Source organism: Limulus polyphemus, unplaced genomic scaffold, assembly GCF_000517525.1.
Source record: "Limulus polyphemus unplaced genomic scaffold, Limulus_polyphemus-2.1.2 Scaffold2805, whole genome shotgun sequence".
NCBI classification, from domain to species: Eukaryota; Metazoa; Arthropoda; class Merostomata; order Xiphosura; family Limulidae; genus Limulus; species Limulus polyphemus.
The window spans coordinates 5,776-20,519 of NW_013668415.1; the positions used below are offsets into that span (position 1 = coordinate 5,776).

The 14,744-nt window shown below is 30.9% G+C and overlaps 1 protein-coding gene across 3 annotated transcripts in view; it reads left to right on the top strand.

Annotated features, from left to right (window-relative positions):
- LOC106467941 (transcription initiation factor TFIID subunit 1-like) overlaps positions 1–14,744 on the top strand; it is a 99,490-nt gene that overhangs the window by 5,186 nt on the left and 79,560 nt on the right. For all 3 annotated transcript variants that reach the window (XM_013928327.2, XM_022396172.1, XM_022396171.1), the window contains exons 2-5: positions 1,989–2,293; positions 4,157–4,351; positions 5,997–6,176; positions 9,156–9,308. In XM_013928327.2, coding sequence (XP_013783781.1) covers positions 2,066–2,293; positions 4,157–4,351; positions 5,997–6,176; positions 9,156–9,308 — 756 coding nt within the window. In that variant the 5' untranslated portion in view covers positions 1,989–2,065. The remainder of the gene's footprint in view (positions 1–1,988; positions 2,294–4,156; positions 4,352–5,996; positions 6,177–9,155; positions 9,309–14,744) is intronic.

The following is a 14,744-nucleotide window of genomic DNA, read 5'->3' on the forward strand; positions in this document are numbered from 1 at the left end:
ATGTTTATTAAATAACAGCTGATTAAAACCTGGTACTAGATGAAACAGGTTAGTGATGTACATGTTTATTAAATAACAGCTGATTAAAACCTGGTACTAGATGAAACAGGTTAGTGATGTACATGTTTATTAAATAACAGCTGATTAAAACCTGGTACTAGATGAAACAGGTTAGTGATGTACATGTTTATTAAATAACAGCTGATTAAAACCTGGTACTAGATGAAACAGGTTAGTGATGTACATGTTTATTAAATAGCAGATGATTAAACCATGATACTAGATGAAACAGGTTAGTTATGTACATGTTTATTAAATAACAGCTGATTAAACCGTGATACTAGATGAAACAGGTTAGTGATGTACATGTTTATTAAATATCAGCTGATTAAATCCTGGTACTAGATGAAACAGGTTAGTGATATACATGTTTATTAAATATCAGCTGATTAAAACCTGGTACTAGATGAAACAGGTTAGTGATGTACATGTTTATGAAATAACAGCTGGTTAAATCCTGATACTAGATGAAACAGGTTAGTGATGTACATGTTTATTAAATATCAGCTGGTTAAAACCTGATACTAGATGAAACAGGTTAGTTATGTACATGTTTATTAAATAACAGCTGGTTAAAACCTGGTACTAGATAAAACAGGTTAGTGATGTACATGTTTATTAAATAACAGCTGATTAAACCATGATACTAGATGAAACAGGTTAGTGATGTACATGTTTATTAAATAACAGCTGATTAAACCATGATACTAGATGAAACAGGTTAGTGATGTACATGTTTATTAAATAACAGCTGGTTAAATCCTGGTACTAGATGAAACAGGTTAGTGATGTACATGTTTATTGAATAACAGCTGATTAAAACCTGGTACTAGATGAAACAGGTTAGTGATGTACATGTTTATTAAATAACAGCTGATTAAATCTTGGTACTACAAGTAACAGGTTAGTGATGTACATGTTTATTAAATAACAGCAGGTTAGTGATGTACATGTTTATTAAATAACAGCTGATTAAATCCTGGTACTAGATGAAACAGGTTAGTGATGTACATGTTTATTAAATTACAGCTGATTAAATCCTGGTACTAGATGAAACAGGTTAGTGGCAGGTGTTGCCAACTAATTGCCTTCCCTTTAGTCAGCAGTTAACATTTTGTGACAGTGACAGATAGCTTTTGTGATTCTGCCATAATGAAGACAAGATAAATAAGTTTGGTGGCAGTATTTTGATTACTTGGATAGTTGGAATAATTGAAAATAGTAATAATTAGAAACCATAATGTCAGTTAGTTGATTATTTTTGTGACAGTCAATTTAATCGTTACTTAAATTAATTATTGTTGAAATAATTGGAAACACTAAGTTTGATTTGATCATTTTTGTGACAGTCAATATAAATGTAACTTCAAGTTATTAAATATTGGATTAATCAAAAACAGTGATAATTTTAAACACTATTTTGATTTGTTGATTAGTTAATGTAACCACTGCTCTTAAGTAAGTTGTTATACTGATAAATTGATTAAATCACCTAGTTCAGTGTTTATGTAATAAATTGTTACACAGTTTGTTTCTGACTTCTTATTTCCTTCTCTGAAAGTTATTGTATATAATTTAGAGAAATCTAATTTTTATACTAAACTAAACATTTTGTTTGATTGAATGGTAATGAAAAATAAATGTTAGGATTAAGTAGCTTTTGCTGCATAAAATTGCAGTATAGTATTTGATAATTTAAGTGCATCCATGTGTTTCAGTTTATTGTATACATACGTACTCTAGTGTATATGACACACCAAATGATATTTGTGATAGCTTTTAGCTAATCCAGGTAATTATTGAGGAACTGGTGATTTTTGGAGATAATTTGAATGTATTTTCTCCGAAACTTGTTTCTGTACAATATTTTTAAAGTTGAATGTTTTATTACTTGTGGTTTGGGTAACCATAAAATTGCCCATTTTCAGATAATAATGAAGATTATGATGCTGATGAAGAAGACAATCTTTTTTTAAAAGACAATCAACAAAGTGATAAAGAACTTATGCCTCCACCTCCAATTCCTCCTCCATGGACACCTACGTCTAGTGGGTTGTCTAGCTTGCCTACTAACATCAGTACTATTGTGTCAGGAACCACTGAAAGTGATTCATCAACATATAGTCCTGAAAAGAAACAAAAAAAGTTGGATACACCATTAGCAGCAATGTTACCTTCAAAGTATGCAGATCTTGATGTCACAGAACTTTTCCCTGAATTTCGCCCAGGCAAGGTTTGTTGTTTCTTTGTTTTCTACACAAGTTCAGGATTTAAAACACTGATGCACTTTGAAAATTCAAATATTGTGTACATAGATTTTGAATTTGTTGTTTTGCAAAACTTTTTTATATTATTTTGCACAACTTCTATAAACTTGGCAGCACAAAATGTCCATATTACAGGTGTAAAAATTATTTCAATTACAGATTTACCTCTAGTATCACATTGCTTTTTTTATTAACAGATCCAATATTCAAGAATCCTATGGTAGTTATCTTGTAAACCCTATTAAGTTGAGTTGTTTACTATCAGCTGAGGTAGGGTGAAGTTCCATCTTATGCCTTCTGTTCTGTAGAATTCATCACAAGTTTGATAGCAATTCTTCGTATGTATCTGACATTCAACATTTGGATTAGTCTTCTACAAGAGTCACTCATGTTCTTTGACTTATTTATCCTTATCTTGGAATTTTATTTGAATTGGTCCTCAAGATTCCCTGCTACTTGGCCCATCGTTCTTCTAGTCTTTTGGATTCTGATGTTGTTCTACCTGATGTGAGTTTTTTGTGAGTTCATCATCTTGGAACTTTTTGGACAAATATATCCTGTAGAATGCTCTTCTCATACAAGATTGAATTACTCTGATTGCTATTATTTTCAGGTTCAACTCTCTCTTTCACTTCCTTTTATTTTTGAGCACACCATTTTAGAGGAGGTCAAAAATGTATGATTGATGGCTGCTTGTCACAAACCATTTTGCATAATTGTTATGTGCTTGGATTCAACTTGTATGATTTGGAACTGTCTTATTTTAGTTGGTAGTGGGGTACTTCAAATCCTAGCATCATTAATTTGTTGCAGAGTATCTTGAATTATTTCAGGATGTTTGTGGTACCACTTATGCGTTATTTTTTTGTACTTTTGTTCAGAGAAGGCCTCAGCAGACATGTTATATAGTACATTGTAGATAGCACCTTTAGTTTGTAGTAGAGTATCTTTGATTATTTTAGGATGTCTGTAATATGATTTATGCATTATTTCCTCTACTGTTATTCACAAAAGACCTCAACAGACAGGTGATGTAATAGGTAATGTAGATAGAGAGGTTTATCCATTCCAACAGGCTGCACCTTCTTTTTGATTGATTGGATGTCTCAATTCCTTTTACTATGTGATTTGCTTATTTCTTAGACTTATGCTTTTGTGACATTGTTTTTAACTAAATGCTTCCTGTCTCCATACTGTCAATAATAGTTTTAAAGAACTTGATTTTTAAAGACCATTAAAATATCCCCTGAATTATTCTGTTACACTTTGTTATTTGCTGTTGTTGGTGGCTCAACATAAATTGCAATACAACTTGGGTTCCAGCCATAACTCTTTCTTCATCTTTACCCATTAACAGATGCATTCTTGATGGCTTAGTCTTTGTCATTTGAATTGTTTAAATATGATAACTTTCGAATTATGGACCATGTTCAAACCTTGCCACCGCTTTTACTTCAAGGTATCAGTAATAAATAAACTTAGTATTCTGAAAATTGTTTAATCTTGAAGTTCAAAGGAAGTCCAGTTCAATCTACACATTGATCAAGACTCTAATCTTTTTTTACCAAACTGTTCGTTATTTAACTGGTTTCGTAGCATCACAGGTTTCTCTTCAGTACAAAAACTGTAAAAACCAGAAGATAACTAAAAACTTTCTTGAAAAGTAATGAAATTTAGGTTTAAAATTTATATAAAAATATTTATATAAGATATACAAGTTTTGTATTTTATATCTGAATTTTTTCTTAAATATATTATATTTATTATGTTTTGTAAAAAACTCAGGTTACAAACAAATCAGTAAAGTTTGTAACAATTGTTTTTCGTAGGTTCTCTGTTTTTCACGATTGTTTGGTCCTGGGAAACCTTCAAGCTTACCTCAAATCTGGAGAGGTGTTAAAAGTAGAAAGAAGAAGAAACAACAGAGTGAAGGGGAACAATATCGACAAGTGAAACCAAGCAAAGGCCTTGAGTTGGCATGTGGTTCTCCACCTTCTGCTGATATGGTGGAAAGTGACGATGAGGTATCAACATGTTTTATTTGGTTCATGCTTAAATAATATTATTGTAATCCTTTAATAAATAAGTTTTTATTACAGGATAAGATCTGGAAAACTGGTCCTAAGTGTGTGAAACTGTAAATCGGCCCACAGAAACAACATAACGGTTTACATGCTGTAATATGGGTTTCGACATTCATATTGAACATTATGCATGAAAATGGTAGCCAATACTTAGTAGATGGATTTCCCATCCCACATCACCCATCATTAATATGATATTTTTAATTACATTTACATTTTTATGTTGTAGTTGTCACGTTGTTTGATTTTCTTTGTATATTTTGAAGTATGTGTTAAAATGTTTATGTTTACAGGTGTAATATCAAAAATCAGTGAAACTGTCAAAGAATACATATACCTTAGTCGATAACATGTTGCATTTTATTAACTATTCTGCACTGTGTAGAATGTTTCATCACTGAAGTGAAATTGGTGTTTTGCTATGAAGATTTTGCAATCCAAATAATTAATCAGTTAAAATTTAAACAAGGCTAGTTAGAATCAAGAAAGAAAAATATTTGATAAAGTATATAATATATATACTTTATATTTCAAATTGGGAAGTTAGATTTGTCATTTTGAAATACACCTAGAGAAACATTCAATTAGAGGATAGTAAATTTTTCTATGATGCCACTATAAAACAAAGTAAAATTATATATATATCTAATCAAGATAAACTTTCTGAACTCTAACAATGACATTACAACTCATTTAGGTGTATATGCATAGTCATTCAATAAACCTTGCTATGCAACATAGGTCAATTGGTGGGGAAATGTCTTCTGTTTGAGTAATGGTTTATGGTGTAAAGATTAATTGCTGGCATTGAAAAAACTTTTTTAACTTTAAAATTATTATAAATCAACAAGAGGTATAGTACAACATGAAAATAATACATATAACAGTTGCTAACATTGTGTGGGCAGTAATTTTATGTATTTACTTCAGTAAATTAGTAAAACCAAACACATTTATTCTGCAAAATGTAGACTTTCAGAAATAAAAATGTAAAGAAAGTTTGGAGTTGTAGATATTACAAAGTAAAACATGAAGTAAATAATAGTCTTTAAAACGTTTGTAGATATTACAAAGTAAAACATGAAGTAAATAAAAGTCTTTAAAACGTTTGTAAAATAATGAAGTACAACAATATTATTTAGAAGAAACTGCTGAAAAACAAATTATTCTGTTGTTATATTAATATGTATGTTCCTAGAGTTATAACTGTATCATTTAACTTGTTGATGATCTAGAAAATGTGGTTAATGGTGAATTGTTTAGCTCTTGACTTTCCTGTACTTTGTATATCTTCTCTTATGTATCAGTTTCAAAATGGGAAGCTAAGGTGTAGATTTTCATCAGTTCCATGTTGTAGTTCAGTATGCTTGTAATAATGTTGTAGATTACTGTACCATGGACATCCAAGTAATATGTATATGGCCCTGTTAGCTAGACACTATGTGGGAAACTGCTGTAAATCGTGTGTAAAACAATTTAATTTTGGCATTTTTATACATATAAGACTGCTCTGAAATTTCTTCCTGTTTTTATGAAACTGGTTTGACAGATTTTATTCCAATTTATTCCTTTGAATATTACATAGCTAAGATTGATACAGCCAGAGGAACAGAAGGGCTTGTCCAGTAAAGGTGAATCTCATAAGCCAACAGATATGACACCTGGTGTTGCTGACTGGAGGTATGGACCTGCACAGCTGTGGTATGATATGTTGAATGTTCCCGAAACAGGAGAAGAATTTGACTATGGATTCAGAATGAAAGAGGTAATGTAAGGATATTGTTTATGAAATATTTGGAATTATCTGTTAGTGTAATGCTATAATTCTCTATAGATGTTTGTCATTTGGGATTTTGTAAAGGTTAGTTATTGTAAAATAATGTTTTTTTAAGAATCTTTATTTACAATTTGTGAAGTAAACAAGTTTAATCTTTGGTTAGGTTAGTCATATGGATAATAATTTTATGATTTCTTTCTACTGTATAAAAACCCTTACTGGCTTATACACCTGGTTTAACATCTTTGTTTCAACCTGTGTTTATGTCACCTTGCATTAAACCTCCTGAATAGAACCTATAGCATCTTCTCAAGCTATCTTTCAGTATTATGTAATGGTCTATAATGAATATGCTGCTACAATCAAGGTACAACAACAAATTCATTAAATAACAACAACACTTAAAAGTAAATTCAATACTTACCAAAACACACTTAATAAACACGTGCTTGACCAGGACTTGACACTAATGTTAATAACCAATTTGTCATATATATCAATATTATTACAAATAATAGAATGGGGAAAAAAAACAAAATGAAAAACCAAACTCCAAAAAAATACAGCAAACACAATATTCCAAAAATACCTTTCAATATTAATACAGTATCAAGTGATAAACAGCAATAATTCACTAATTGCCTCATGACTCTCTCTCACAGTGAAGCTTTTGGCAGGGTATTTATTCAGTGAATAGGTCACGAGAGTACAGCCTCGTGATAATAAATTTACATATTTTTCAACTATATCTATAGTATCTGTATGTCACTGCTAAAAAAGCTGGTGTCAGTTTCATTATACATACATATTTACTTAAAATATAAATGATTAACTAGAAGGTGAGTTAGTGTTTTAATGCAAATAAAAATTCATAGATAAACTAAATGATAGAAGGAAATAATAAATGAACAATAAACACAACCATAATCGTAAAATAATAGAAGTTGCTATTCCACAGTATTTGGAAGTTACTTTTATACAAAATACCTTAATCAAGAATGGGTATCCCGTATATTTTTTGGAAAAGCTAACAAACCAGTTTCTTAACAACAAAATGACACCTGGTAAGAAATCATACACTTGCCGAGTCTTTCCTTACCTTAGCTATCCCTTTCCTTAGTGAATATAGCATTATTGTCATAAGTCAACTACAGAAGTTAATTAAAACATTTTACCTGTAAATCAAACTGTGATGAATTTTTCAGAACAAAGACCTGCTACCTACTCTATTCATGAAGATACACAAATCATATTAGAAACTATAAAGGTCACTAACTTGTCTGATTCGCTGGAGCCCATAGTGAGTGTTAATAAATAGGGAAAATGTCATATCTGTTGCTTTAAAGAGAATGTAATGTTGCATGAACCTAGTAATCACCGAGTGTACAGCTTAACTATATAAACAAATTTGATACACCTATAAATTGTCCCAAAAAGTGATTTGTTATTTGAAACCTAATAAGCTTTTGTGATTAATTTGGATAGTTAACCCACACATGATAATTTCAAGTTTAATTAGATTAGTCCCTTGTGAAAATGCTGCCCTTTATTTCTGCAGGATTTCACCAGGTTGATAAAATAAATTACATACAGCAGAAATGAGATTTTTTGTAGTGTGACTGTTATTTTTACAATAGAACTATTTAAGACTTGCATAACTGCACACTTGGTGAAAGATTGTGATATGTTGTTCTAAGAGCCTATTTATCATTCTGGAAAATTTCTATAAAGTTTGTACAGTGCTAATTAATGATGATGGATTTAATAAAAGTAATCTTTTGAATATAGTGTTTGCTATATTTAATGTTTTAAAGTTGTGTTTCAAACTAAACAGTATGGTTCAGGTATTGTGGTCAACTTTGTAAACAGCCTTGAAATGTGTTACAGAAATTACAGATCTGCTACAGAATTATTAAAAATTTGCCATCATTTTCATCATTGACTATAGGATAAGGCATGGAAATGTTTATCATGGAAGATTAAAGGATAGGTCATTGAGGACTATAGGATAAGTCGTTGGAATCTTTGTAATGGAGAACAATAGGATAAGTCATGGGAATGTTTGTCATGAAGGACTATAGGATAAGTCATGGGGATATTTTTCTTAGAGGAGTAGGATAAATCATGGGAATGTTTATTATGGAAGACTATAGGATAGGTCATGGGACAAAGATTCCCATGACCTATCCTATAGTCCTCCATTACAAAGATTTCAATGACCTATCCTATTGTCTTCCATGAGAAACATTAATGGAGGACTATAGGATAGGTCATGGGAATCTTTGTAATGGAGGACTACAGGATAGGTCTTTGGAATCTTTGTCATTGAGGACTATAGGATAAGTCATTGGAATCTTTGTAATGGAGGATTATAGGATAGTAAACTTAGAATAAGACCCAAAACCTGATCGCTTTGGAATAGTTGACTATTCTTCTTCAGGAGAACAAAGGATGACCTTTAGCCTGCACAATGCAATATATAGTAGGACTATAGGATAGGTCATTGGAACTTTGTAATGGAGGACTATAGGATAAGTCATAGGAATGTTTGTCCTGAAAGACTGAAGGGTAGATCATGGGAATGTTTGTCATGGAAAATTATAGGATAAGTCATGGGAATGTTTGTCTTGGAGGACTGTAGGATAAGTCATAGGAATGTTTGTCCTGGAAGACGAAGACTATAGGATAGGTTTATAGGAAAATATGATATATTGTAGGAGACTAGGATATATAATGGAAATGATTTTCATGGAGGACTATAAAATAGGCCCTGGGAATGAATGTGTGAAATATTATTTGTTGAGGTACTGATGAAAGTAATACAGGTGGTGTTAATATTTTGGAATCTAGAAAAAAAAAGCAGTATTATGATATCTGAAATCTTTGTTAGTAGTGATCAAATTTAAGAATTATTGGATTTAAATTATTACTTTTATAAAACACTGTCTTTCCTTTTGTAATGTATAGAGTGAAGAAGAAGAAGATCAAGAACAGGCATCAAATAACCTCCAGAACAAAGATGGAGAAGTCTATCCTTCTGATGCCTACCTAATGGTTACACAGCTGCAGTGGGAAGATGATGTTATCTGGAACGTTAATGGAGAAGATATGAAGCAGAAGGTACTATTGAAAGTACTTATTTACTGTTGTTGAATAGAGGGTAAACCACTTTTCTGGAAAGTGATGCATTTAAGATAGTATTTAAAAACTTGTCTTATTGAAAATCTGTGAAATTTAAAGGCCCTTAACTCTCTCAACACCGACTCTGTCGATTTGACCGACCATGTGATCTCTTTGTACTTGTATAAGATTTCTATAGATTCGATAGTACTAACTTACTATACAATCTGCAATAGATTCATTAACATTACTCTGTGGGTTACCACAGTTGTATCTAGAACTTTAAATAATTGTCTCCTGTCAAAGTCCACACAGACAGGTTCAATTACTTTAGAACACTCTTTGACAAGACAAATTATTCTCCTTATCTCTGTTAACTCTTTTTAACACAGGCTCAGGTGGTCTAACCGGCCATGTGACTTCTTTGTACTCCTTTAAAAGTCTATAGATTTGATACAACTAAATTTTAATATAATATGTATATCTTCACAAAATTTATTATTATCTTTCAGTAAACATTATAAGTTTTTCACATACAAAAAGTCATATTTTTTAGTGAAGTATTTTAAATAAACTAAAAAAAAATTGTCCATGAATATATCAAGCATTTGTTTTGAATAGATCATGTACAAAGTGATTTTCATATCAAGATTAAAACTACTTTTCTTCATCTCAAAAATCTCAGATTTGATTTGTGTAAGCTCAAAAACCTCCTAAATACATGTCAAACGTTTGTTTTCAGTGAAACTTTATATTTTATCTGTTATTTTCTCTACCCTAACTCTATGCATGATTGGTCAATTTGACTCCTAACCATAAAGAAATAATTGAAATAAATCTAAATTACCCTTTTTCTTTCTAGAATGACTTCAAATTGTAACATGAAACTACATTTGTTTATCTTAAGTAGCTTTAAACTCATAACAGTATACATCTATCTGTAATTTAATTTTATTGTTTTATTGCCCTTTGAACCATGTCTAATTACTATTTGTGCCATTATAAGTTTTAACTCGCTTGTGGAATGTGAAGCTCACATTACACTATCGAATTACATTACCCATGAGCTGCTTGCCATTGAGCCATAGATTGAGTTTTAGTAATTGTCGGACTAGAAACCACTGTTCTGAAACCACTAATCTAACGTAACCATTTCCTTTGGGGAAATACAGGAGAATTGGAAAAATGTGGAAGATTTTTTTTATTTTTATAAATACTAATTTTATTCAGAGAGAGGTATTGCCTCATCTCATCCTCATTGTGTTAATTATAACTAAACATTGATATAATCTTTCCTCTGTTAGTTTTTGACTATAAACGAGTTAATTATACTAATACCGATATAATCTTTGTCCTCTTAGGTTTTAATGTTTTCTTCAATATAAACAAGTTGATTATACTAAACACTGATATAATCTTTGATCTGCTAGGTTTTGATGCTTCCTTCAATATAAAAAAGTTGGTTATACTAAACACTGATATAATCTTTGTTCTGTTAGGTTTTGATGCTTTCTTCAATATAAACAAATTAGTTATACTAAACACTGATATAATTTTTGTTCTGCTAGGTTTTGATGCTTTCTTCAATATAAACAAGTTGGTTATACTAAACACTGATATAATCTTTGTTCTGCTAGGTTTTGATGCTTTCTTCAATATAAACAAGTTGGTTATACTAAACACCAGTATAATCTTTGTTCTGCTAGGTTTTGATGCTTTCTTCACTATAAACAAGTTGGGTATACTAAACACTGATATAATCTTTGTTCTGCTAGGCTTTGATGCTTTCTTCACTATAAACAAGTTGGGTATACTAAACACTGATATAATCTTTGTTCTGCTAAGTTTTGTACTTTCTTCTACTATTAATGAGTTCATATTATTAAACACTGATATTATAATCTTGGTTCTGCTAGTTTTTCATGCTTTCTTCTTTCTTCTGCTTTGATGATAACTCAAAAACCATAACAATGGTTTCAACTAATTTCAATGAAGTAACAGTTTCAAACAGAGTATCTGCTTTTATAACTATTAGTAATAATTAGTAGTAATTTAAATAAAATATAATTCTGGTGTAAATGATGTTATCATTACCCCTTGAAGTTAACTTTTTACAGAAATTTGATGTTCCTTTAAATAACAGATAAACAATAAATATTACAGTTGGAATCTCATTGTATTTAGAACTTGGTTATATACACAACCTTCCTATGTCTATTGAAACATTGCACTAAAAAAAACAAGAAAACAAATAAAGAAAAACTTAAAAAAAAAAGAAATATATGTTGAGATGGCTAATATCAATCCTTCAAAAACAACACAAACAACTTAGTACAGATGGCATTTACATCATCCCTACATAATTGCACATTCACACAGTATAGTAGAATATTAACAGAGAAAAATGGGATAAATTTAAATCAATTGTGATTGAATAATTATATATATATTGCTATATGTTAATTCTTACCCGTGCTATTATGTAGGGATTATGTGGGGACATTATCTTGTTTGCATTGGTTTTGAAGGATTCATATTAGCCATCCTTACATTTACATCCTTTTTTTTTTGAAAAGTTTTTTATTTACTTGGAATTGAATGCAATGCAAATAACACTGATTTTAGAAAAGTTTTAACAGAATTATATCATTTTATCTAAACGCTTTTGATCAGTCATACAAAGTTACTCAGCCTTCTGGATGGTGACACATTAATCTCATATGAACATAAGTGTGATCATTCACTTGTTTAGGATTTTTACAAATTAATTCTCAGAAAGCTTTGGTCATTTGAAATTTTGTGTTGAAGGCTGGTCTTTACTGCTTGAAGTTCTCGTATCTCGAGATTTTAGTGGTAATTTTGAAACTTTATTCTGATTTCTTCTAGATACAGCACACCACATACTTTTACAGAAAGATAGGAATCCTAACCATTTTTTTAAATTCCTAAATATATGGGTTTCTCGCAGCTAATCTTTCTAATGCTGGTTAGATTTCTGGATGGTGTATGCTTAGGTTTAAACAAAGAATATTTATTACTTGCTTCATTGAACATCAATAGGGTCTATCAACCATGACTTGTAGGAGTTCAAACTACTATCAGCCTGACTATGTTTCGTTATCAGAGTTGTGTTTAAAGTGATCTTGAAAAGGTACTGGTGAGCAGGAATTTGGAAGGGGGGCCTAGATTAGTGTTATATGTACTTTTGTGTGAAACCAAAGGGTTGAGGGTAGGTTGTTGTGTAAAAGTGTGTGTGTGTGTGTGTGTATATATATATATTTGTTGGTATGTCAGTGAAACTACAATAAACTGAACACTTTAATTAATGGGAATAAAACTGTCCTTACATACAAAATAGATCTCTAGACTACCAAGTTTAAGGCTTAGAAAATATTACAGTGATTGAATTTAACAAAAAAAGATGCAGACAGAACCTTACAGCAAAGTTGGATAAAATTTCTAAAATGTCAGAGTTGATTTTATAATTCACACCATGTCTATAACTGACCAATGACATAATGGAATTCTGGGAACTTGATAGTAATTTTCACCCTATCATAAAACAGTCTCACACAAAAGGTGATAGTGCACATCATCCTTGACTGAGTCTTGTCATAGATATTAATACCTGGGGCTAATTTCTGTTTGCCCTCAGAAAACAGTCACACAACAGGTGACAGTGCACATCATCCTTGACTGAGTCTTGTCATAGATATTAATACCTGGGGCTAATTTCTGTTTGCCCTCAGAAAACAGTCACACAACAGGTGATAGTGCACATCATCCTTGACTGAGTCTTGTCATAGATATTAATATCTAGGGCGAATTTCTGTTTGCCCTCAGAAAACAGTTAATTTGACTGACCTCATAACCACCAAAATAAAATCAAAATAGATCTAAATTACCCTTTTTTCTTTCTAGAATGACTTCATATTGTAACATGAAACTACAATCGTTTACCCTAAGTAGCTTGAAACTCATAACTGTATACATTTATTTATAATTCAATTTTATTGTTTTATTGCCCTTTGAACCATGTCTAAGTACTGTTCGTGCCATTATAATTTGTAAATCACTTGGGGAACATGGAGCTCACATTATACTGTTGAATTACCTTATCCACGAGCTGCTCATGTGCATGCCTCGTGAAATATTTTTATGATATTATTATTTATTTTACCTAATCTACCGTAACTAACCTAAAGAGAGCTATATTTTTACATTTTAGCTACTTTTATAATATCAAGTGAATAATAAACAAGAAATATTATTATTTGTTTTATGCTATTGACTATTGATGACAGTTAACCCTAACCCTACTTTTTTATACTAATGGTAGTAGTGCATTAAATAATTTTTATTTAATTAAATAATGCATCAAAGAACATATAATAATAAAATGCAATAAGCAGACAATTTCCTCTAGCAATCACAAATTTTCTGGCTTTCTAACTATGCAACAAGAACCATTACAAATTCATTCAAGCTAGTTGTTACTTTTCCTGTGAGAATGAAGCTTGTACTACAAGTGAAATTAACGATTATACTGTTCAGAACACAACATAATATAATACTCCATTTGGTAGAATAAAATCTTGGTTTTCGATTGGTTATAGTTAATATATAATTAAATGTAAGAGAGAATTATTAACAAAACCTGATAGAGAGGATGTGATTGGTGGTTGTGTCTGATGTTTTATATGATAGCTCTGTAACCTAACAAAACAGAAGACTATAAAAATTATGGTTTTTCTGAGCAATGACAAATTTATAGTGAGTAATTTACATTTAATTTCATAATTACTGGAGGGATGGTGGATAAGACAGAGACGATACCTAGAGAAAATGTGTCACACCAGGGAAAATTCAGGATTTTTTAAATACTGCCTTATAGAATTAAGAACTTAAAACTTATATACTATTAAAATATGGATTATTAACTAAGATTTTGTGCTATACTAATTGGTATAATATAACAAAAAGTAGTGCAATAAAATTTTGAATGTAAGACAGTAAAACCATGTGTCATGTACAGTAAAGGATACCTCGGGCGATAGGGTTAAACAAACTGGTCTTCTCTCTGCTTCATGGCCCTCCAGACATTTCTCCAGTCTTCATATCCACCATAGTGAAACCTATGATCAATCTTTTAAAATTTATCAAATCTATGAACTTAGCAAAGTACTTATTACGAGTGGGGCAAAGGGGGTTATCTATATCCCTAAAAAACCCCAGTTTGGGAAAGTTTCTTTCCTTTAAAAACTAAAGCCCTGTCATGGTTTATTTGTTGTTGTTTTTTATCCAGATGAAGTGATGCATGAGGCATTACTATTTTGGGGATTATTGTACATAGATGAAGTGATGCATGAGGTCTTACTACTTTAGGAATTATTGTACATAGATGAAGTGATGCATGAGGCATTACTGCTTTAGGAA